At 26.8% G+C, this 25,275-nt stretch overlaps 5 protein-coding genes and 1 long non-coding RNA gene across 7 annotated transcripts; 3 read left to right on the forward strand and 3 right to left on the reverse strand.

Moving 5' to 3' along the window:
* Window positions 1-217: 217 nt before the first annotated feature.
* Window positions 218-2,023, forward strand: LOC105429364 (uncharacterized). The gene is made up of 2 exons (XM_089080048.1): window positions 218-559; window positions 829-2,023. Exons 1-2 carry the CDS (start codon window positions 498-500, stop codon window positions 1,175-1,177), a joined length of 411 nt encoding a protein of 136 aa, XP_088936174.1. The 5' UTR covers window positions 218-497; the 3' UTR covers window positions 1,178-2,023.
* Window positions 1,361-6,386, reverse strand: PIG-Q (phosphatidylinositol glycan anchor biosynthesis class Q). The gene is made up of 5 exons (XM_011642316.3): window positions 5,219-6,386; window positions 3,746-4,026; window positions 2,289-2,481; window positions 2,080-2,194; window positions 1,361-1,611 (listed from the first exon to the last, which is right to left on the reverse strand). The coding sequence occupies exons 1-5, from the start codon at window positions 6,005-6,007 to the stop codon at window positions 1,421-1,423; spliced, it is 1,569 nt and encodes a 522-aa protein (XP_011640618.2). The 5' UTR covers window positions 6,008-6,386; the 3' UTR covers window positions 1,361-1,420.
* A 1,400-nt stretch (window positions 6,387-7,786) lies between these two features.
* bug (thioredoxin domain-containing protein bug) lies at window positions 7,787-9,746 on the reverse strand. Its single transcript, XM_011642293.3, has 4 exons — window positions 9,343-9,746; window positions 8,768-8,991; window positions 8,460-8,686; window positions 7,787-8,365 (listed from the first exon to the last, which is right to left on the reverse strand). The coding sequence occupies exons 1-4, from the start codon at window positions 9,413-9,415 to the stop codon at window positions 8,011-8,013; spliced, it is 879 nt and encodes a 292-aa protein (XP_011640595.2). The 5' UTR covers window positions 9,416-9,746; the 3' UTR covers window positions 7,787-8,010.
* Window positions 9,747-9,930: 184 nt separating this feature from the next.
* Window positions 9,931-12,303, forward strand: LOC148935894 (uncharacterized). Of its 2 annotated transcripts, XR_016139945.1 has the most exons (3): window positions 9,931-10,289; window positions 10,400-10,621; window positions 12,072-12,303. It is a non-coding gene; the product is annotated as an uncharacterized LOC148935894 (long non-coding RNA). The 2 variants fall into 2 exon arrangements; XR_016139946.1 differs by lacking the exons at window positions 9,931-10,289; window positions 10,400-10,621 and adding an exon at window positions 10,628-10,906.
* Phb2 (prohibitin 2) lies at window positions 11,221-15,505 on the reverse strand. Its single transcript, XM_011642249.3, has 6 exons — window positions 15,256-15,505; window positions 14,233-14,495; window positions 13,605-13,922; window positions 13,173-13,250; window positions 12,929-13,025; window positions 11,221-12,214 (listed from the first exon to the last, which is right to left on the reverse strand). Exons 1-6 carry the CDS (start codon window positions 15,383-15,385, stop codon window positions 12,024-12,026), a joined length of 1,077 nt encoding a protein of 358 aa, XP_011640551.2. The 5' UTR covers window positions 15,386-15,505; the 3' UTR covers window positions 11,221-12,023.
* Window positions 15,506-16,066: 561 nt separating this feature from the next.
* Txl (Thioredoxin-like) lies at window positions 16,067-25,269 on the forward strand. Its single transcript, XM_089080038.1, has 4 exons — window positions 16,067-16,445; window positions 18,735-19,014; window positions 22,866-23,149; window positions 23,696-25,269. Exons 1-4 carry the CDS (start codon window positions 16,348-16,350, stop codon window positions 23,907-23,909), a joined length of 876 nt encoding a protein of 291 aa, XP_088936164.1. The 5' UTR covers window positions 16,067-16,347; the 3' UTR covers window positions 23,910-25,269.
* The last annotated feature ends 6 nt before the right edge of the window (window positions 25,270-25,275 follow it).

Genomic DNA, 25,275 nt, shown 5'->3' on the forward strand with positions numbered 1-25,275 from the left:
ATAACCTTACATCACATATAACTGTGCTGTATATGTTATGTCATGTAGACTAGGCTTTAGATTGATTCCCCATGTAGCGTAACTTGCGTAAGCGTAAACTGCGTCATCCAACCAAATTGTCTCAGCTACTCTACACAAATCCACAAGTCTAGACTCTTATTAGACGATTTGATTGGTTGACCCAGTTTACGCTTACGCGAATTACGCTGCATGGGGAACCATCCTTAGAGTAATAGCATAGTGCACCTATTGGTTATACTGTGGTATAAATCAATCATGTGAAGAATCATACAACAGTGATAAAACTGTTTTTTCTGCTGAATGCAGTCATTGACGGAACCAACCAGTTCAACGTTACAACGATTGCACCTCTCTAATGATCTGAGAATCTATGTTTTTTATAGAGATTAAAAACAGAATAAAACAGAGAATACGAGAATTTTTTACGAAGCTACAATTTGTAATTTTTAATTTTGATCGGTGCTATTATTACATAAATGTTAAGTAATATCATCAAAAACAATCTCTTACTACGTAGTAAGAGTATACTGCTCAAAAGGTAAAAGTCAAAAGTTTTTATTTTTGTTATATTGTGTGTGTGTGTGTGTGTGTGTGTGTGTGTGTGTGTGTATATTTTTTTAATATACGCGCACCATGGACGCGCGTGTACGTATCAGTACATATGTAAAGTGTTTCGTTTTATTTCTTAAAGAAAAAGTTTCAAATCTAAAATTTATATTTAAAAATTAAATTGTTTTAGAATCGATTTTACGAAACATCACAGAAATTAAAAGTTATTAAATAATTAATTCGAAATTCTTTTCCTAGATATATCACATCACAAGTAACATTTAATATCAGAAACAAATGGAACATGGTATCTTCTAAAGATCAGTCCACAACATCGGAACCTGAAGATGACGATGAGACCAATCGGCCTATAAAATACTCTACTTCAAAAGCTGCTGCTATGAGAATCGACGAATATCGTGATCCATATGGAGATACTGTCCCATGGTATCAAGGATATGTTATTTCACTAAGTATAGCCGTCTTCTTAGGTTATTTTTGTATTTTAAGAGAGGAAAATGATATTGATTTATTACTTGATACTGATTTGGAAGATTCACTGAGCAAAGCACAAAAAAATTTAACAAAAGATAATATTAAATCCTGATTAAAGTAGGATATCAATTCATTTCAAATTATCTTTCTGTGTTCTTTGTTCTTTGTTTCATAAAATTATTATGTAATATAAATATTCATATTTATTTCATTTTGAAAGATAGACTAACAGATAATTCAACCCATAATATTTATCTAAATACTTGTACAAAACACTAGAAAAAAAAGAGAAGTGTATTAGAGAAGTGTATTTTATTATAAATAAGAGAAATAGAGATGTTTAAGAAATGGTTTTTCATAATGGGTATAATAAATGGCCCCATATAATGCTATTTAATATTGTGCACCATTCGATCAATGGATGACAAATGATTGTATCTGGAATGCACTTTTTCCATGTAAATTTCCAAGGTGCAACAACCATGGTCATTGATAATATCGTCAGTTCTTTCGTGCAACAAGGATGCAATCTGATATCTACAATGCCTGTGGAAAATTTATTTGCAATATTAAACACTGCTATTGAGCAACAAAGAATTGTTACATTTTTAGTAATCAAACTATCTATAATATACCTATCTATAATATACGGTAAAATTATGATAGCAACTTCAATCAAATTACTAACTAATTGATATCAATCATTAGCATTAGATTTGAATTTTATCAGTAAAGTCTGTTAATATAACAGCAAACAGAAACTGAATAGATTCTACTCTATCTCTGTCGCATCAATTTACGTCCAACTATATAATAAGTACTACATAATAAAGAAAAATTTAGTTGATTTCTATGTTAATTTGCTACCATGTTTTATTGTGATAAATATTGCTGTTAGCATTTTATTTAAATCGTGTATCAAACCTAGCCTATTTATCAATAAAATTTGTAGCAAACATTTTTATAGATAAGTTCTTGACAGATTTCCCTTTCTTTTTAAATTACAGTACTTACTACAAATGCTGTAAGATCGTAACAACCATTTCCAAAAGGTATAGACAGGCATAACTTGCAGATAAAATTTTAATCTGGTCAAAAAACCGCCAAATGCAATTGCCATTAATCTGAGCTATAATCACATAAATCATAAATAACATGCACAATTATTTCGAAAGAAAAAAAAGTTAAAGTTGAAATAGATGATGAAACAGACGTTCTCTTACCAACGTAAATACAATGTAATATATCCATGTTGTTGGCATTAAGAACAAAAGAATGGTAAATAATAGTGTTCCAACAAACAATTGATCTGTTTGATATTGACAAGAGTCCACTCTTTCACGTAGGGGATTCTTCTTTTTCCCAAGGAAAAGTCTAAAAAGTGCCGTGATTCCTCTCAATTGGATATTGAAAAGTCTGTAATGAATTATAGCTGTTGCATTATTTCAGATGAGAAGTTAACAGTTTTATTAAATTGTGATGGAACATTCTTCACCATCTTGCACAAGGATTAAATCCAACAAAAAAGAAATTTTGGTTTATACATTCTCAAGAAAAACATTCATGTCATTCTTCTAATTTTATATTTCTTTGTAAATTATTCAATAGCAATGGTTGACAATTTAAAATGGAAAAATGTATATGAAACATGTCTTCATGAATGAACTAATAATATGAAAACTGCTTAAGTTTTATATTATGAAACTCCAACGATTATTCGAATGGCAAAATTTACAAAAGTGATTTTTTTCACGAAGCATTGTTGTGTATATGTATACATAATACTGCTTGTAAATTTCGGACAAAATATCTATATTGCAGAGCGTCAACATCTTTGAAAAATTTACAATAAACTTACAAAAGTTATCTTAATATATTGTGTCATATTACAGCCACAATGGCTGCGTTCGGCACTATCACATCATTTCATCTTTATTGCTCATTATATATAAATTAAGGGTAGAATGATGGGATAATCTAATATCACGTGATCTAATAGCGCGCTCCCCAAACTCGGCCAATGTATGGCGTATTGAAGTTCTTTTTTGCAATTAAAATTAAAGGTATTCTTAAATTTGTATCAAACTAGAGATTAAGATTAAATTAAAATTTAATCAATCTGAATAAAGTTCATTAAATTTGAAATTAGTTTTCTTTTTTCTGATTGATTAAATTCCAATTTAATCTGAATCTTAATCTCTAGTCTAATATAAGCATAGCATATTTCAATTTAGAAGAAATTCGTTATATTGGCTATAATAGACTTTCATGATTAACTAGATAACTATCACAATATTTATGATACAATTAGTCGTTTGATGATTCATCGTTGTAATTTTTTTTCCAAATGAATTTATTTTTACATTATTATTTGTATTTTATTTTTAGTTACTTTTCTTGCAATCCAAATCTTAAATTTTTTGCAAAAAAGAATTTTCCATTCTTTTTATTAATTTTGAACTAACAGATTTTTGCTGCAACGATTTGCAATTGCTAATGGCTTACTAATTCCAGTTCTGTTTTTAGAATGTACAAATTCTCGTGTCCGATATATATGCAACTGATTATGAATATATACTAAAAGTAGTCAATTGTTGATTTTGGCAATCATAATAAAATGTAATCATAATAAAACATATATCATATATTATACATCAAAATGTGGAAAAATATATCATACCTTGCTGCATAAACATAAATACAGTATGTATGAAAACTAACAAGGGCCAAAAGATCTGCAACAATGGATATTTGAAATGTGAAGCCCAGTCTTCCAAATAAGAGCAATATCTCAAATGCAAGATCCAAAAGCGGCTTTGAAAATATTAAAAATGTCCACCATAATTGTATATGATACAAGAAGAATTTGCCCATAGTATTATTCAGAGCATGGTTGAGCTTCAAACCAGCTGGTACACCCATTAACCAATTTATCAGATCCTTTAAAGTTTCTACAACTTTCTATTAAATATAAATATCTAATTAGTAAAGCTGATAATAAAAGTGAATAAATCTGTAATATTTAACTTTAATATAAACAATTGAATATATATATTTTTTATTTATTTCAAATAGATTTTAATTTTGAAATAAAATTTGTTTAATTATCAATGAGATTATGTTATCGATTAGATTAAATCGATAAATATATTAATTTACTTTTAATTTACATAAAAGCTTTTAATTAAAAGCATTAATTTTTTACTAAAAAAAAAAAAGAATATAGATTGTGTATGTAGATTTTGTTTGTATAGAAATGGAATGGAGGAGATCGAAATTCGTTGACAAAAAACAAATTGATATTACATTCTATTTATATTTATTCTAAGAAAAAACAATACCGCAATTATTATAATGTTTCTTTTTTAAATATCTTTCCCTAAGTTTTATGTAAATCTAATAAATATTACAATAGAAAAAATCTAATTCATTCTGGTGTAAAGAATAAGTAAATTTTCAAGCGTTTTCAAATTTTGTATTAATATTCTCTATTGTGAGAAAGTAAATTGAGATGACATATTGTTAAAAGATTTTTGTCGCATCTACAACATGCTGCTTTGTGTAATAATATTTTAAATAATAATATATTTCTTAATAATCAAGTAACTAAAATTAAGCATATGCAAAGGTAATTGGTTCAGAGTTAAATTGTTTAGGTGCATTGCAGACTTAAAACTTGTTACTGTATTCATATAAATGTGATTTAATATGCAAAAGAATATTAGATATAAAATCAACCCATTGTAGGAATAGAAATAATCTTCTATTTTGTACAATTTCTTTTTAAAATAAAAATAATGTAACAAACAATTAAAACATTCAATTAATTGAGCTTAATGCAATTGTTGCTGTGCATATCATTATATAATTGCATTTTTTAAAATTACTGTTATTGTATCAATATAGATCTATCATATAATCAACTAATTTATAACATAGGCAACTTTTTCCTTGGAATAAACTGATTATGTTGTAACATTCAATCTTCTTATTATAAAATAAAATAAGGTATATAAAATCGTTCTTGTATAAAAATATAATAGGAAAAGACCCTATCATTTTAAAATAGTCAATTGGGTCAATTGCCTGAAAAATTTTAAATTATAAAAATCATGTCAACACATCTCGATCTCTCCAGTATATTTAAACTTGCTTCTGCATTATTTAGAAGAAGTTGCGATGGGCTCTCTTTGATATAATATTGCAATAATTGCAATACAAAGATTCCTAATGCGATATCTATCATAATTGCTAATGCATAGTTTCCTGTTTTTAATTTAAAATTCTTGTTTTGTATGACCATTGCCAACATCCATTTGATATTCTCCAGCCAATCGTAGATGTGCAAGCCAAGGGAAGAATATTTTAAGATTGGTAATAACCTCTCTGTTACTTTGGATAGCGATTGGACAGGATACAAATAAAGGAACATATGATAAGTCAACAGAGTTTCCCAGATGCACACAAATCTGGATTTAATTGTTAATTCATCTTTTTTGTTTTGTATAAGTCTTGCAAGTTCATGAAAATGATTGCTCGATTCTGCTTCACTTTCAAACAATTCTGTTTCATATAATACTTGTTGATCATACAGAATCATTATTGTACGTATCGCTGACAGATTCATTTTCTTATTGTTAAAAATTATACTCATTAGATGATATTTATTGCCTTGATTACTTGTCTTAGAAGGTTTCATTACAATGTGTATCCAATGTGGATGTTTATATTCTATAATTTCTTCATTTGCATCGTCTACATTGGAATAATATCCAATAACATCTAATGTAGATTTAATTAAATCTACCGAGGTCACTTCACGCAAAGTGATAACGTAAAATTTTTTCAAATCATTACGGGTATCATATATCACTTTACCAAGTAAATAACCAGATCGTTTGTTATGCAATAATTGTGGAATAAAAATTAACATATTGTTCATTATTTTTGCAGATAAAGACTATCTTATAGCTGCATTCAACGAAATGAATCGTATGATCAGTAAGCGATCAGTGATTATCAGTCTTTATTGTTACATTCCTAAATTTAAATCAATTACATTGATGAATTACTCAACCATTGTATTCGTTAAATGCAATCTATTATATCTTTTGCATCATTGATTTTCCTCTTCTTACTATTTAGATTTAAAGGATGCGGTAAAAAATATTATTTGCATTGTTTGCACTTTTGCACTTCTCCTTTTTTTAATTTAGACTGCATCCCTAAACATTATTCACAGAATAAAGCTACCGAACACGTTTAAAGAATCAAATATACGTCCAACGTCGGAGAAAAGCCCGAGAACGGCCACGATCGCGATTTACCTGTTACTTTATTTTGAAGCGCCAATGTCCACGAAACATAGACATTGAACTACATAGCCATGTCTACGAAATTAGTCAGTAGATAATACGGTTATATCCATGATTTTGTGGTTCTGTTCCGTGCTATGTCCACGAAGTGTTGATACAAATACAAATCTTCAAATAATAAATATGTATATAAAACATGTAAAAATACATAAAACAAATTTATAATTTATAAAATAGATATATAAAAATAAACAAATATATAAAATAAGTTTATATATTTGTACATACATGGCATTATTTTTGCCTCTTCGAAACTTCAATCGCGTTTATTCAAATTTTTGTTTATCGTTTTCTTAACAATTATGAAATAATCCACAAAAAGATTATTGTTCAAACACATAAAACAATCAGTTTTAAATTAATTCACGGAAACAACGATATTCGCTAACACCCAGTAACAATGACAATGCATCAATATAATAATCTCCTATTTAACGGTATACATATTGGAAATGAAATTGTAAACTTGTACACAAAAGCGTACAAGCTTAGATTAACAACTTATTTAAATGCTTTAGCTAGTAATCTTATAAATAAGAAAAACTAGAATTTGCAGACTCAAAAGAAAGATACCTCAGGACAATCTGTAAAACTTATTATTTCATTGGAAATAAATAGTTGGATATGTCTGCACTACAAGTAAATGTGATAAAACAATTACTGAATGTCCTTATTGAGACAGATTGTAGCTAATATTTGAAAAAAAAAAATATATATATATATATATATATATATATATATATATATATATAAAATATTGCTTAAATTCAGGAAACATGTGTTCTTAATAGCAGATTGCTCTATTCTATTCATGCTTATCAGGTTTCTATGAAAAATCCAAAAATTTTTCAATAAGTTAAGCCGTTGAAGACAAAGTAAATTTCCTAATCTTTAAAGTAACATTCATATTATTTAATAATAGTCATATATGTTAAAATAAGGCACGTTATAATATTCTCGAAGTTTTTAAAAAATAATGAATTATAAATCTTGAAATAATTGAATTTTGTCATCGTTTGTTTGTATCTTTTATTTAACGAAAATAAATGTATCTCTCTTCTTAACAGACTTTCTGCATATTAATAATACAAATATAACATAATAATACAAATGATATCCTCTCTTTGCAACAGAAATTGATGAAGATGTCATTTGAGATTATTCAGTAATCTTGATATTTTTTTAATATTTTCTATACAATTTTTTTTTACACAATACTGTCTTCTTTCATTCTTAAAATATAATAATGAAAATTCGCTTTAATCTCTCAAGAGGACAATGCCAAATTAATTGTTAATTAAAAAGTATGTCTGTTTTATCATGATGAAAATTATATAATCAAGTGATATAATCAAATTCTTTTTATTCTTAATTTTGATTTTGAATGATAATTGTAATTTTACAATGTTTTAAGATAACATAAATAACAACAACATAAATAAAATAATTGTAATTTAAATTATTTTAAATTTCTTAATATTTATATATTTATTTTTCTTATTTTATTTACATGTTTACAAAATTTTGATAAATAAATAATTGAATAATTAATGATCTGATTAAAATCTGTTTAATCAACATGTTCATGTTCCGCATTACTTTCGAGCCAAGTATTTTGAATAAGTTCAACAAATTGTTGCCACCATCTGCTGCGTGATGTGAAATACAGCACACAAGCGACTATAAAAATCCATGATAATACTAAACAATAATCCATTTCATTGGAAGGTGTGCTCGAAACTGGTCCTGTAAAGTCTGCTGAAGTAACATATAACGAGCCATTTGGCTGCAGATTTGTCAAGTGAGATACAAACTTGGCAAATGATTCCAGAGTATAAATTGTATCATTAAATTTGGCGACAGGTTTTCCATTGTGAACCAACATCAATGTTGGAACTCCAACAATCCCATATTGAGCATTAAAGCTAAAAGCAATATATTTTCTTAAAATTATACATATAAATTTAAATATTAAGAAAAAGAAAAATTTATGAATATTTTCATCCTAATTTTACTTACCTTTGATGTTTTATAGCATCAATAGCTACAGTTTTAATATAAGGAAATGAACGAGGTATAGCATTAAAATGTGGTGCAGCTTGACTACTGAATATGCACCATCTGGCATAAAATAACACTAAAACACATGTTCCTGGTAACTGTTTACCATCTTTATCATTTCTGGAGCGATTTGATGGTCCAGGATCCAGAATTAATAATTCCATGAGTCTTGTTGCATTAACAATCTATAATATTGATAAATATATAAGAAAAAAAAATTATCATTTGATTCATTTATTATATAGTTTTTTATAAACTTGTAATACCTCAACAGGACCATAAATTTTTTCCGATGAGCAATTAACTTTAATAGTATTATTTGAGACAGTAATGTGTGTTTCAGTAATATTTACTGTAACATCAGCATTTACTTCCACAGAGCCATCCTTTTCATCTATAAGAACCTTACTTTCTTCTTCATTGAAAATATCCTTAGATATTGCAGGCATTGTAAGCTTTTTTATAATTTTTTCACTGTTGATAATATTAACTATAATTTTAACAAAAAAAATTATAATTAAATTTTATATTGATTTCAAAAAATTGAATAAAAAACTCCTAATCTTTTCAACAAAATGATAATCATATTATTTGACATATTTACATATATAAAATAAAATTAATATAAAATTAATACATTGTGATTTTCTCAAAACTTTCAGAAAATGATGGATTATAATTTGAAATAACTGAGTTTTAAATAACAATTAATATCCAAATTCTATTATTTAGAAATTAATATATTTAAATATTTGTTAAAATCAATTGTATCAATAGCTTGTTATCAATTAAATTTCACTTTTTGTTTTCATGTACGCATAAAGAAAAAATTAGTTTTTACCTAAGATTAGAAGAAATATAATAAAACTCATAAAGCACATCCTCAATAAATTCATTTTTGATAACATCAACATTAAACTATATTTATTATTTTATATTATTATAATAAATTGATAAATCGGATTAAAGTCTACAAACATAACAGAATACACAACGAACTATTTGGTTATATTTGACCGTAGAAATATTAGATATCTTGGTATAAATGGACCATAGTAGACATAGATCAACAGCATGGGCATATTCATACTAATGGAGCGTAGATTTTAGAGATGCATTCGCAGGTTATGTGTAAGGTGTCTTTACATGAGAGCATCAAATGCCGATCGTTGAAATTTCATGAGCATGCGCAGTGACTTTCATCATTAAACAATGCAACATCGTTAAAAGGATGCTGAACTCATCTATTTTACCGACTGAATATATGTTTGTATTTTCCTATTTTCTTCGCTTTTCTTTATTTGAAAAAATTCTTTTCCAGAATAAGAGAAAATATCAAAATAAATATGGATAACTATAGAAGGATATTAAAAACACAAAAAAATTTCTATATTACAGTTTGCTGTTATCTAAGCACTTATTTACTTGGGCTGTGTTCCCTTTTTACTGGCAGTGCAATCACAATGATACGTCACGACAGTTCACTACCGCAATTTCGTTCCGAAATTACTGTAGTACTGCCAATAGCATTATGACGTCATATTTCGGAACAGCACTGCAGTGAACTGTAACAGTAGTATGTTATAAACAAGATGGACAAACACTTGAAACTTTCAATATACTTAATAGCATTAGAAAGTTTAAATGAAAATAGTAACGAGAGCGATTCCGAAGAAGAAGAACAAATAAAAATAACACGAACACCATTTCTAGTTCTAGTCCGCGTATAAAAAATTATATGGACGTGATAACTAAATATTCAGATGTGGAGTTTAAGAGCCATTTTCGGTAAGATAAATATAAATAGTTGAGTAGTTTTATGTGTAAAATGCTTAGAAAGTAAACATTTATTATTTGTAATTGTTTTAAATATAAAATAAATATTTTATTTGTTTCAGCATCTAACAAATCTACTTTTCGCGCGTTCAACGCCATATTGCACTGTAACTGCCTCACTTCGAAAGCTGCAATAGTCGCAGTGGCAATATGGCTGCCATTTATGATGTCATTGATGGAACTAGATGCTGGCGCAACATACTGTATGCTAATAACAGAACAATTTTTCAATACTGCCAGTACTGTCAGTAAAAAGGGAACACAGCCTTGATATAAATAATAAGGCCAGTATTCATAATCAGTTTTTATAAGATCGTCTTAAATAAACTCATACAGCTATCCTATTGGTTGAAATGTTATCTTAAGACGATCTTATAAGACGAAATATAAGAAATGACTATGAATACCGGCATAAGTAAATATTCAAGTAGAAATTATTCACCCATATTTATTTAATATATAAGAATATTTTAAGACCTCCAAAACATGATTTGGAAGCTTATAGGAGAAATGAATTGAAAAGTACTAACTAAGTGCTGGTATACTATCATTTATATAAACTTTAAAAGGTTAGAGGTTCATATGTGTGCAGAAATATATGTATGAGCGTATGTATGTATACATAAATGTAATTATGTATATTTAAATATGCATATGTGTGAATGTCTCGTTAGAATTCGCCCCCCAGCAAACGAGAAATAATTGGAAAATATTGAAAATTATTCATTGAAGTGATGTCGAATGAAGTTTTTGAATCTATTTTCTATCTGTAATCCATTTGAATTACTGATTACAGATTAGACACACACACACACACACACCACACACACACACACACACACACACACACACACACAATTTTTTAATAAAATATACACACATATCGTAAATATACATTTTTTTATATTTAATAATTATATTAAATATACAATATACAAATATGTGCGTGCGCATACATCCGTATGCACGCACGCATGCGCGCGGTATCCTATTTTAAATGGCCTTACATATCTCTTAAACAATGCATTTTTAAAGAAATAGTTTCGTAAGAATCATATGATTACTATATTGGTTTAGTCTGAGATGGCACCACTGTCAAAATTTTTTATAATTGTCATTTTTTTATATGGAATTATATATTTTGTTACGCTATTTTTCTAGTTATGCTATTTTGTTACGCGATTTTTCTAATTATTCTAGATAAAGAAGTACAAAATACAGTCAAAAAGTTAATAATTAATTTTAGAGTTATCTTATGTTTTATTCGTGTATATTTCAACATGTAACATATCTAATAAATTATTAATTTCTTTAATCAAACCTTATACCCCTGTTTTAATACTTTTATAGAATAGTGAGACAAATATCTATTAATATAAAGAAAGTATATAGTTGTATCAAGAAAAAATGTATTTGCACATTGTTTTTTTTACAATTATGTATTTTCTTTACATTAATTGATTTGTCTTATTATTTTATGCATAAAAGTATTAAAGTACGATTATCAAAAAATGAATAATTTCTGAAATATTTTTCATATTTTATATCGAAATATGCAAAAATAAAATCTAAAATGTCCTACAAACTAATGATTTTTGTACCCGAATATTTTTTTATTCAGAATAATTAGAATTATATTGCATAAAAACAAACACCTAAGATTAAGCTTGCATTGCAAGATTTCTCTTATCGTAACGGTATTATTAATTTAACAGTATCATTAACCGTTTCCAGGAGGGATGGGATGATAGAAAGTATTGATGTCTTCAAGCCAGATCTCTCGGCATTTGGTAATGCTCGATAGAAATTAACATTCAGGTTCTGGACAGCGCAATCAGCTGCCTCATCCCAGCTCTTCCAGTTCACACCCAAGTGATCTGAAAAAGCCAGTATTGGACGTCTATGTGTAACCTATACCCAATAAACTCAAAATTTACGAGTTACGAATTAAATAATTTTCTAGGAATATTATGAGTTTGTAGAAAATTGAACCTATATATTTTCTATATTTTAATCATTTCTTGTGCACTTAAACTACATTTCATACATACTTACTATTTCATTTCATTTAAAAATCTTTCTTATGTCTATAGGAAAATTTTGAAAATTTTTATACAAAAAAGATGTAAAAAATACATTCTTTGTACAATGTCTTGTTCTGTCCAACAAATTAGCTTAATAATCGAAAATTAGTAATTACTATTTTTTATTTAACGTAATATTTTTAATAATTTAATATTTCATATAATTATTAAGCTTGTATCAATAAAAAAAAAACCATTCATTACCTTTTTGACCAAAATATAATTCATTTTGTTTCATAGAGAGATATTGTATTAGAACTAATGTATGTATGATGTATGTGCGCGTGTATATTATGTAAAACAAAGATATTTGCAAAAATGAGGTCAGTAAGGACGATGTAATATGAGGAAGTATATACGTTCGTTCAAAATACATGATGCATCTTATTCAGAATACTTTAACATAATTATACATCGAGCCGATTAATCTTTAAGCTTAATATAAACTCAATTCAAGATAAAGATAAAAAAAAATGACGCAACACTTTGACGACTTTTACTTCTTACTTTTCAGCTTATCCGAACCCTCATCAAAGGTAGGATCTTGAATATTTAACATCAAACTATTGCCACTGAGAAATACTCTGTTTTGGGAGTTAGCAATCTGGAATAAATTAAAAAACAATTTTATATACATTTTATATATACACACATATACATGCGTACGTACATGTATTTTATATATAATGTGTGTGTGTGTGTGTATATATACACACACACCATACATATATACACGTATAAAAATGCTTACCGTACGTGAAATATTTTGTGCAGCTCGTATTTTACGCAACTTCAAATATCCAGGATTCTGGCTCACAGCTAAACCAAGGTACACTGCAGTTAAGGTAATCATATTTCATAAAGAATTATTATCATTACATATTATCAATATTATATTTAATAATATAAATTTAATATTATGTCAATTAAATTATTTGCAAATTATTGTATCATTGTATATATTCTACAAATAATTGTATATTCAAATCAATAATTTAATTATTAATTTTAACTATTCAACAATTAATTGTGATAATTAAAAAAATTTGTTACAATTAAAATTTATTCAACTTTAGTTATATCTTTCAATATTTTCATGATGGTAATTATTTCATCTGTTTTTATCATAAGAGATATAACTGCTACATTATACATTAAGAAAAATTGTTCCTTTAAAGGATATCATTTTGGCTGCTTCTGCCTCTCCTTCAGCTTGTACAATTTTTTGTTGTCGTTCCTGCTTAGCTCTTTCCACAACAAATGCAGCTCGTTGCGTTTCTTGCTGAGCTACCTGTTTAGCCTCGACTGCAGCAGTATATTCTTTACCAAAACTAAGTTCTGTTATCGATACATCATCTAGAACGATATTGAAGTCTCGAGCACGTTCTGTCAATTCCTTACGTACCATATTAGATACTTGTTGTCTTTGTGTGATTAACTGCGAGGCATTGAATTTAGCAACAACAGATTTCAAAACTTCATTGCAAATACTCGGGAGTACCTAAATTATTAATTTTTGTTTATTGATTTTAATATAGTTTTAAGTTTAAAATTGTATATAAAACTTTCCACAAATTGAAACTTATCAAAATTTTATTCTTCGACACTCAATTCTAATTTATCTGTATACAATTGTATCTGTGTACAATTTTAATAAGCTTTTATTATATATTAGAAAGTTTGAAGATAAAAATATACAAAATTAAATAGCATAGAAAAATTTGTAAAATTATCTAAAATCTAAATATTAATATTCTGAAATATTTCATTTTAAAGATATCAAAATTCTTATTTATAATTGTTCTATAAACCTTTTCATCATAATCAAGGCCAAGTTGTCGATACATAGCAGGTAGTGTGCTAGCATCAGGGCGTGAGAGAACACGTAGTGAGATATTGACCATTTGCAAGTCTTTAGATCCAGTGGGTGAAGATATTTTCCTAGGTCTGCTTCTAATATCATAAATTATTGGATACTGAAACCATGGAATGCGAAAATGTAAACCTTCAGTCATGATATCCCTCTGAATACCTCCTAGACGAGAGAATATGATTGCTCTATGACCAGCCTCCACTGAAATTTATAAATTTAATCTTCTTTAATCTAAGTAAATTATTCTTCGTTGTTTTAAAATCCATATATAAAAGAGCAGATGTTATTTTTTTTTTATTAAAAGAAAATTTAAAGATATCAACATTATAAAGAAAAAATAATTACATATATAAAAAATAGCTATGTAGATATATTAAAATATAAGTTAAAAATCTATTACATAAAAAAATTATGCAACTATATATTATACATTATACATATACATATACATATATGTTTAAAGTACAGATCTCTTCTAGAATAGAGAAGGCATAAAAAATTAATTAAATACAATTATTACAATTATTCTCCTATAAATCAATCGGTCAGTCAATCGATTGGTCAATTTCTTATGGCATAAAACTTACTTCTCTATAGAAGATACCTTAGAGTCATTACACAAAAAAACTTGACATAAAAAGTAAAAAAAATGATGATTATTCCTTGATTGTAAGAATATAATTGATCAATTTTCTTAAATCTTATTACTTACGTTTTTCTATGTGCTGTAACCTTTAGAGAAATACATGGTAAATTACATAGTCAAAAATATTGTAATAACAATGAAGAGGCATGCCTGAAGCTATTGTGAAGATAATATGAGCCATTTAGTAAACTCTAATTTATTTAAAAACATCATCTGCTAATTTATTTAACATTAGTTATTCAAAGGAGATAACGTCTAGAGAGAGAACAATGATCACAACGTTCAGGAAAAATATAAGCGTGAATTAAAGTTAACCTGTATACATGGACTTAGAAATGCTGTATGCCGCAACACCTGTGGCAGCAAGAATTTTCAACCCTACTGGTATACCATTCGTGCCCTTTCCAAAACGCGAGGCCATTTCGCTAAATTTATTTTGCGCCATTTTGAAAAATCTATAAAATTAGTTGACACGAGGTACAAATCGACGACGAAATTATTCACACGCAAAGAACAAATCGCATAGACATAATCATGATCTAAGAAGATCAAATGAACTAAATTCAAGGAGGCGCAGTAGTCAATTCGTTTAACCAATCAAACATTATCAATGCAAAAAGCACTATAACTCTTTCGATGATGTGCGAAGAGAGCGTCCCGTTTGACCAGTTGCAATTGGACAGCCACTTACAGCGATCGATGCTTAAAGATTTTCCATTGGATCAACCAATTAAATAATTTTATTTTAAATTGGCCAATCGACAACGTGGGCAATCGGACACTACCATTGCGAACAATTTAAAATAAAGTTTTTTTTCATTCGTTGATCCAATGGAAAATCTTCAGCGTGGTCAAAACGGGACGCTCCCGTACATACAATTATGGACGAAATAGTCGCAACATTTTTATTTTTTTATGAGTTTTGGAGTACAACAAATATTTAATTAAAGAATTTCTCCTAGTTATCTCCTAGTTATCTCCATAAAATCAATTCTCTTATGGGATATTTAATTATTCTGAAACTCATTACAAGTTAAAATTTTACAGCTATTCTATCCATCATTGTACATACGTGATATAAGTTAGATTCTTGGTATTGACAGTGAATATCGGAACGCAGTTTTTAATTCAAAAGCCATTAAATTTTTCGCCAGTTTAATTACTATATAGGCAATTTCTTAATTTTCTGATAAAAAACTGTAGATTTTTGAGATTTCTGGTGAATAACTGGAAATTTCTAGAGATTTTTTCAATTTTGATTTAAAGATTTATTTTATCAACGTATCGGCCACACTGGCTCCTTATTAACTGCCAGTCATTCTTGAACTGACGAGTGTCAATCCCGTGCAAGAGGTAGAACGGTTGATCTAGTAAACATTTAATGTAATCAAATAATTAATAAAAATAATGGGAGCGGTACGTGTAATTAATGACGATCGCCATTTCAATGGCGAATTAGCAAACGCCGGTCAAAAACTCGTCGTTGTAGACTTCACAGCGAGTTGGTGAGCATCTTTTAGGTTATATTCATATTAAAGCCTTCGTACGTAATAAATTTTAAATTATAATTATGAGAAAATGAATCGCAATTAATTCTTCGAAATAGGAGAATATCAATTGTAAATAGATTTAGTTTCTCATGGAATTAATTTATAATTAAGATTAAAAATTTGTTATATGCAAAAGTATCTATATTTATCATTAATTCGATTGTAGTTGGGTTCCATAAAATGCATATAAACATTTATTTATAACGTATACGTATTATAACGTATACTGTAAAAAGATCTTGTAGTACTGGATATGCCCTCTGACTTGAAATTGAGGTTCGAGTTGATAGAGCGAGAGAGTAATATCTTATATTCTTTATCGTATAATTTCGGAAATTAAAGAATAGGACATACGATACATCTACTATCTCTTTCCATTCTAAAGGAAAAGATGTAGCCAGTACTATATATCTGTGTAAAAAATGCGTCTCAAGACCACTTTACAATAGCGAAAAGTATATGCGATAAACAGTAAACCAATTGATTAACTATGCCAATTATTCTAGCATTATAAAAATCCAATTAATTAATTAGCTTACTGTACTATATCTTTTACTGCATATGCTATATAACTCTTATGGAACTCAGCCTGTAAATTGTATCTCATCAATATGTTTCGATAATTTTTAACATAATCGTATCGATCTATATATTTTTTCTGATATAAAGAAGCAATATTTTTTTCAATCTAGAATGACAAAAATTAGCTATCAGAATCAAAATATAAATTGAAATAAGAATTTTACTTTCAATTATGATAAGTTCTATCTAAGTTAATAAGTCTTTCTAAGTTAATAGGAGTCATTTTGCATTCTCTTATTCTGCATTTAAACATCGCAAAAGTTAAATTAAAATAATAACCTATTTTTATGTTGTTTTTTTATCATTAAGCTTGTGTTCTGATATTTATTGTAAGTATTAAAAGTGTATAATATATGTAACACGAACTATACATATTTTCAGTATTGACAGTGAATATTGGAATACGTATCCCAAATTAATATATATATATATATATTTATTTATTTATTTATTTATTTATTAAAAGAAAAACAAATTGTTTATTGATGTAAAGAATACTGTATGACATCTAGAGATTTTTAATGATATTTATCATGATAGATAAAAGATAAATTTGTGATTTATTAAACAAAAGATTCTGTCTTGTCAACATTGCTTTCTAAACTAAAGTTGACTTTATCAATTCATTTTAGCAATCAAAGTGTAGGCTATAATTATTTATATAGGTAATTTAATATTCATATTAAATAGTATATTCAGTTCTAAATCTTTTAACTCGAGAGATGATAGAGAGATGATACTCGAGAGAGTAATAAATGATGATGTAAACATCATTATATATTCAATATATTTTTTTTTTCATATCAGTTAGCCATTATTTACACTTAGACCATCAAATTAAATTAATATAATACAAATATACTATGTATTTTAAATATGTATATTAAATATAAGTCTGTAAATTAGATCAATATTTGTCCAGGATTGCTTATTTATTTGTCATTCGGAAATTATTTTGATTACTTATAATGTACATACCCTGCCATGTAGCTACTTATCCGAATTTGTTCTTAGCATAATTCCCCGATCGTAGCTTCAAAGACAAATAAAACAAATTTAAATTATTTCTCAATCGCTTTTATCATTTAAACCATGCAAAAACTAATTTAATATCTTTGTCAATATTGGAACATTCAAAAGGTGCGGACAAAAAGATCTATTCTTTGCGATTAGTCTAAAAAGTTGATATTTTCAAAAGTTAATATTTTTAACTATATTTTTCTTGAAATGTATATTTACATCTTTGTTAAAGAAAAAGAGAGCGAATGTTAAATGCTTGATTCAATTCAGATTTTTATTTTATGATTTAGACGAAAACATATTTACTTTTTTTTCTTTTTATAAAAAAAAGAAAAAAAAATACAAACTTTTTCTTGTTCGACACTGTAGAAGTAGATAAGCAACTATTAAGGATGCTTTTTATTTAAATGTCGTATCGATAGTTTGTGAGTAGTTTGAACATGATTTGAACATGATATAATGAAATATTTTTTATATTCTAAAAGTACGTTATTGATACGTTATTGATTATAATTGTTACTTGTATATACATCTTAATTTTGCAATGGATGTATTGTTTCAGTAACGAGCTGAGAAATGTCACATGCCAAAGTCCTGAATGACAAGTTATAATAATCGATCTTGTCTGATTTGATTGTGCAGGTGCGGACCATGTCAGAGAATTGCTCCAATATTCGAACAATTGTCGCTCAAATATTCTAAGGCGATATTCCTGAAAGTAGACGTGGACAAATGTGCAGACACTGCTTCGATGCAAGAGGTTAGCGCAATGCCAACCTTCATCTTCTACCGTAGATGTACGAGGCTCGGCCATTGCCAAGGTGCAGATCCAGTGGGATTGGAATCTAAGATCCAGCAGTTCTATGGCAGCGGGGATACCGATGACGTGGATGACTCGACCGCGGATTCCCTGCCTGGCCATGTACGAAATATTGATAATGCTTATTATCATATCTTTGGAATGATTTTTCTCGCCATGGTTCTGTATTATTGGAATAAGTATCAATGAAAACTTTTCTACTATGTTACTGATGGCATTATTTTAACGTTAATCGATCGTAGACGGAAATGAATGAAATTTTCTATTAAAATAATTAATTTGATTGCTCTAGCTTAAATCTGGCATTATTTGTGTAGTTCAGTTACATATATATTTTTTAATAAATCATACGTAAACACATAAAATTTTAATGTTTATTTATACTTTAAAAACTTTGCGCGTTGGAAATTCTTAATAATTTTTTATCAAATAATCTAATTCTTTATAATTTTTATCAAGTAATTTTTATATTTAGCAATATATTTTTGATTTTGTTATTGCGCTAATTATTTCACGTATCTATGTTATATATCGTAGTCAAATATGTCATCGTAGTTGAATATTTATTATTGTGGAGAAACAAACATGTCTTTGTTTGAATTTTCATTTTTTATCATATCTTTTCTTAATTTATCATATCTTTTCTTAACCACATTTTCAATTTAGTGGTACGTTCACAAAATATGAAAATGTTTCGTACGTTTTTTGTCTTCCATAAGTTTTTTTTATTTTAATGTGGTAACACAGAATAAATGGAAAAATATTATAACGGAAAAATATCGCATTATAAAGCATTCAATTCACAAAATGGAAAAGACCACAATATGGGATTTTATGATAGAGATATTCAATTACATTAAATAGTCTGGATAGCATATAAATGGATAATTCTTAATTTGTTTAAAATACTTTTTTTATGAAAAAACTTCAGACTTATTTTTTATAGCAAAATATACATCTTATAACTTTTTATTTTACTAAAAAGAAAAAATGTTTTAATAAAATTGAATAATGTACAATAATAATTTGTACAATAATAATCAAAATTATTTTTATAATTGGGTGATAAATTGTGTAATTTACAGAAAATTTAATTTAATTATAGTTAAGAAAGTAAAATCATTAAGTGCGCGCCAAACTTTTTATATGCAAATATCAAAGTACTATGTTTATATAATATATTAAATGAAAAATTAATATTAAAATTGTCTTAAATGTGCTGGTGATAATCAATAAGTCTTGATCTATTCTAACAATTTCATTAATAGTTCCTAAAAGTTCACACCCATGGTTTTTTTTTTTTTTTTTTTATTTTTATTTTTATACAGAATATTTAATCCTGTCTGTGAGATCATAACAATACGTGAACGACTGCCTTAAGCGAAAAAGAAACAAAATGTGAGAGACACTCGAAAGGTCGTTACGTTGTAATATTAAAGATAAACCAAGATTAATATTATGAAATATATTGGATTCGATTATTCGAAGTCTAAATGATGTTACTTCTGTTTCCGTTTGAAAAATTTATCGCCGTCCTCTCATCCTCTAAGACAACTTTTATTAAATTTGGCATAAACTAGAAATTATTCACGAGCTATTTTATTAATTTTGTTATTTTTATTTCTTCGTTTAATGACATTTTATGTAATATTATTGGAGATAAAACTAAACATCCTGTATACAAAAATTATAATGTCATTTTTATGCTTGAATAAAAATACAATTTTAAAAAGAATATTTTCGATAATATTATCTAGATTAATATATTTGTAGATATTTCGATCTAATATTACAGATATTTTCGAAATATATCTATAAATAATTACGACTTATTAATCTAGAAAAAAAAAAATATAAATTTAACAGAAATGAAATTAACAGAAATGAAATTTAATAGAATTAAGTTTAAATTTCAATTATTTTTAACACATCTTTGAAAATTTTGCATTTTTTATGTAACTTAAAGATTTTGATTTGTTCCTAGTTGATAATCCTAACCTTTTTTTTTCTCAATTTAATTATAACATACAAAATATCAAAAAATGTACATCTAAAGAATATTGTATTAGAAAATAATATAACTTTGATACTTGCATACTTGTTAATGATTTAATAACCTTTATCTGAATAATCCCATCAGCATAATAAATAAAACAAATAATTTATTGGTGTAATACAACAAATAATGAAAAGTCGATGATGTGCTGTTATATCATTCAATGATAATTTTATTAGCAATATTAAAAATGTCGTAATTATGCAACACGGATAATTAATTTGTTTAAATTCATGTTTTTTACTAAAAAATTTATATTATATTAAAATGAGAATATACTGAAATTGTATTACACAAGAAAGATTTCTAATCTAATTTAATCTATTTTAATCTATTTACTATAACTAGTTTAATGAACGTCTTACAGGGTCTTATAAAAGTCCGGAAACATTAAAATATGTCGAAAATGATTAACTATAGTGGAAAATATATAAGATACAAAGGACTAAAAGTAATGTGCTTAATGATAATAAGAGGTTGATTTTGAATGGAGTTCACAAAGTCATATAAAGTTGAATTTTTTAAATACCTCCTCTCCCCCCTATTATAATATTTTAAATAAGAAATAATCTTGAGATAAGCTACAAGAATATAATATAATAAAAATGAGGATTCCAGTTAAAAAATCAATTTGCTTTTCACATGATCTTGCGGACTTGATCGCAAAGGCAAATTTTTATCACCAATAAATAGGTTTCTTTAGCACTACACATTTTGTTTCTTACATATTTTTTGCTACAGTTGATTGTTTTCGAGATATTTTAGTGTTTCCGAACTTTTAGAGAATATACACTAAAATATATATTGTAGATTAATTAATAAGTATAGGATTAAAACTTATCCTCTTACAAATTTTACAAATTTTATTTTACAAATTTCACAATTAGTAAAGAGTTATCAATTAATAAGAATCGTTGAATGAACGCGTTCGCATTTACAAATGTACGCACGCGGCAAGGTGTTTAAAGATGATGTGATTTACAAATGATGGAGCATTCATTTATAATGCATATACAGAGTATCCGATAATAACCGTATCATCCCTCGTAGTAAAGTGGGTTCGAATGAAAAAAACTCTTATATCCATTTTGTATAAGAGGACAGCCCAACGATATGCACGCTCATGGTTACTAACAAAGTGCACAGCAATATGTTGGAGGCGTACACTATAAACAAATATTCTGTCATTTGTAAATCACATTCAACATCTTGCCGCATGCTAACAACCGTAAACGTTATGTAGCGCTGAGCTATTTCTTTGCAAATACTTCCTCATTCGCGGATCTGTATAAATTAATAACTTTTTAATTATTGCAAAAATCGCAAAATGACTATAAGCCTTTTCAAAATATACTAAAATATATCATCGATTATCTCATCAATTATTAATTTTTGACACTTAATTTTATTTTTATATTTTAAATAATTAATAGCGAATTTGATAGACTTGCACTAATTTTATATTTGGTGTCATTTTGATATAGTACTAATACATTATGTACAGTGTGTCTCTTACTATTTTAGTAATAACACTTAACGATATATTTCAGAAAAATTCCATCGGTCTCGGAGACTTGCGATACTTCTCTTATAAGTGCGTGAAAATGAATGTGTGTGGTGTGCGTGCGTATGTGCGTGGGAGAGAGGGAGGGAGGGAGGAAGGGGAGGGACATGTGCATGTATGAGGGAAGTCACACGCGCACGCGCATGTAGAAATAATTTTTATGCACTTAGTATCGCGACTTTGGACTAACATTAAATTTTGTTATTTTCAAAATATTAATTTTATTATATTCCATTTTTATTTAATATTTGCTTCATCTATTTTGTTAATATTAATTAATTGAAGAATTGTCTTTTTACTTTTTTTTTCTTTTTTTTTCTTTTTTTTTTTTAGATTGACTTGTCTACTTTTATAATGAAGCAGCAGTGTGAGTGCTTAAACGAGTCGGACTATCACACTTTCTCTCAATGTTTGAACTCTGATAATGGATATCTTCAGAGTGATGAAGATGAGCAGCTGATAATGTCCATTGCATTCTCGCAGCCTGTTAAAGTTCATTCGCTCAAAATCAGGGCACCCACGGAAAATGGGCCGAAAAATATTAAATTATTTATCAATCAGCCCAGAACGATTGATTTTGAGATGGCGAATTCCAATATGAGTATTCAAAATTTAACGTAAGTCTTTAATAATGCATCTGCAAGATATTTCTTCATCTTTTATTCCTTCTTTTTTCCTTCATTTTCTCTCTTTTCTCCCCTCCCCTTCTCTCTCTCTCTCTCTCTTTCAAAAATAGATATATATCTTATAAAAAGGAAGAATAAAAATAGAATATCTTTGAAAACCTTTCGAAAACAATTAAATATTTTTTAATCGCAATTTAACCAATTTAAAATATTTTTGCAATACTTTTTTCATGCTCAAATGTCAATTAAGATGGATTTCTAATAATTAATATTTTGTTTTTAATTAATAATGTCAATAAAAGCCAATGCACATACTAAATGTATATGTATCATTAAATATATATTTTAATAAATAAATATCCATAAACATTTTTGACCAATTTTTTACCAAATCTTCAATACTTTTAATTAATATTTTAATTATTGATTTATATCTTTAAAATTTTAATATATTTTTATTATCGCTTTTAATATTAAAACAGAATTTCTCTTTCTTTTTTTTAAACGAGATAAAAAATTAATGTAATTTTGATGCAGGTTATCAGCCAAAGACCTCGAGCAAGGAAATCCGATTCCATTGCGTTACGTCAAGTTTCAGAATGTGCAGAATCTTCAAATCTTTGTAATAGATAATCAAAACGGCATGGAAACAACGAGAATCGATCATCTGGTTGTAATCGGTTCACCAATTTCAACTACCAATATGGGAGAGTTTAAGAGAGTATCCGGCAAAAAAGGAGAAAGCCATTAAACAATTTTTCATAATAACAATCAATATATATATATATATATATATATATATCGATATATTATGATAATATCAAGAATTATAATTTGCCTATTAATATTCCTCCTTTGTTTCATTTTTTGTAAAGAAAATGAAAAAAGTTGATGAAATTTAAAATAATAAAATCTGATTTAAATATCATACAATTTTGCTTAATTAATAATTAACATAATTTTTTAAAAAGTAAAAAGCATCGCCAAATTTACACACTCGTTATTTCTAATATACAAATTTACACACTCGTTAGTTCTAATTTCTATAAAAAAAAATATATATTTTGTAGAGAAATTTCCATACAAAAAATTTATCTCATAAAAAAATTTCTATATCAAAGAGTAAAATTACAATTATTATGATTTTATTGTCTCAAACTTATCTTCAAAAATAATAAATCTTCTGTCATAAATTACCTTTTGCTAAATTATTTCTACAAGATTATCAAGAGAAAACTATAATCTTAATATTTTTAAAAATCTATTGAAAATTCCTTTTATGTTTATTTACTTTTATAATATTATTTAAATGAATATTCAATCATCATGCATTTGTATTCCTTGTTGGAACATCATTCTTTCAGTTCAATCACTCATATGAACAATCTAATGTAATATTTCATTAAAATTTTACATAAATATTGCTTTTCAAATTTATGTTAGTATTTTCTGATTATCGAAAATAAACTTTCAGATAGATACTAATTCTTTTTGTTTTTAATAACGCCGCAAATTATTAATTTACAACCAAAAATTATTTTAAATCAGACGTTTTTTATAGATTTGCTGAAAAAAATGCTGAAAATCAACATGTTATAATGAATGTTAAATTTCACTAGCACATAAGTTTTTCAATTGAAAGTTAATGTGTAAAAAATGGCGATATTTGAGATTTTAAATATTTTTATAAAAAAAGTTAACGTTATCTAGAAATTTTGATCAGATGTTATGAATATATTATTCATTCGCTATAAAAGGCATTTTTTCATTCCGATATCTTATTTTTGAAAATTGTCTTGCAATTGCCTTGCAAATTGCCTTGATATCGTTTTCAGCATTCAAAAATCTATGAGAAATACCTTGCCTGGTTCAAAATAATTAAAAAAAATATTTTTTGTAAACTATTGTTATCAATTAATATTGATAACAATATAATATTGTTATCGTGCCTTCTTATTAATTTAACCATTAAGATATTTATTTTATAAAAAGAAAGATATTTACTATATATGAATTAATTATTCATTTAAGATATTCATTTAAGATTTGTATTAGATTTGTATTAAGAATTTGTATTATGAAAAATATAATAAAATATGTAAATTAATATACTTTCT

The sequence above is a fragment of the Pogonomyrmex barbatus genome, unplaced genomic scaffold, assembly GCF_055798465.1.
Source record: "Pogonomyrmex barbatus isolate J1 unplaced genomic scaffold, ASM5579846v1 scaffold3, whole genome shotgun sequence".
NCBI lineage: Eukaryota > Metazoa > Arthropoda > Insecta > Hymenoptera > Formicidae > Pogonomyrmex > Pogonomyrmex barbatus.

Bases quoted from the DNA above. Each gene is read 5' to 3' on its own strand.
- bug (XM_011642293.3), bottom strand. From the start codon at position 9,415: ATGTTGATGTTATCAAAAATGAATTTATTGAGGATGTGCTTTATGAGT. The intron at 8,687-8,767 runs GTATTACAAGTT...TCAATATTATAG, and splicing joins AAATTTATGGTCCTGTTGAG to ATTGTTAATGCAACAAGACT. The intron at 8,366-8,459 runs GTAAGTAAAATT...TATTGCTTTTAG, and splicing joins GATGCTATAAAACATCAAAG to CTTTAATGCTCAATATGGGA.
- LOC105429364 (XM_089080048.1), top strand. From the start codon at position 498: ATGTTAAGTAATATCATCAAAAACAATCTCTTACTACGTAGTAAGAGT. The intron at 560-828 runs GTAAAAGTCAAA...TTCTTTTCCTAG, and splicing joins AAGAGTATACTGCTCAAAAG to ATATATCACATCACAAGTAA.
- Phb2 (XM_011642249.3), bottom strand. From the start codon at position 15,385: ATGGCGCAAAATAAATTTAGCGAAATGGCCTCGCGTTTTGGAAAGGGC. The intron at 14,496-15,255 runs GTTAACTTTAAT...TATAAATTTCAG, and splicing joins TTCTAAGTCCATGTATACAG to TGGAGGCTGGTCATAGAGCA. The intron at 13,251-13,604 runs ATATCCTTTAAA...ACTGCAGTGTAC, and splicing joins AGGCAGAAGCAGCCAAAATG to CTTGGTTTAGCTGTGAGCCA.
- PIG-Q (XM_011642316.3), bottom strand. From the start codon at position 6,007: ATGAACAATATGTTAATTTTTATTCCACAATTATTGCATAACAAACGA. The intron at 2,482-3,745 runs GTATGATATATT...AATTCATTACAG, and splicing joins ATTTATGTTTATGCAGCAAG to ACTTTTCAATATCCAATTGA. The intron at 2,195-2,288 runs GTAAGAGAACGT...ATGTGATTATAG, and splicing joins ATTACATTGTATTTACGTTG to CTCAGATTAATGGCAATTGC.
- Txl (XM_089080038.1), top strand. From the start codon at position 16,348: ATGGGAGCGGTACGTGTAATTAATGACGATCGCCATTTCAATGGCGAA. The intron at 19,015-22,865 runs GTACGAAATATT...TTTTTTTTTTAG, and splicing joins CGGATTCCCTGCCTGGCCAT to ATTGACTTGTCTACTTTTAT. The intron at 23,150-23,695 runs GTAAGTCTTTAA...ATTTTGATGCAG, and splicing joins ATGAGTATTCAAAATTTAAC to GTTATCAGCCAAAGACCTCG.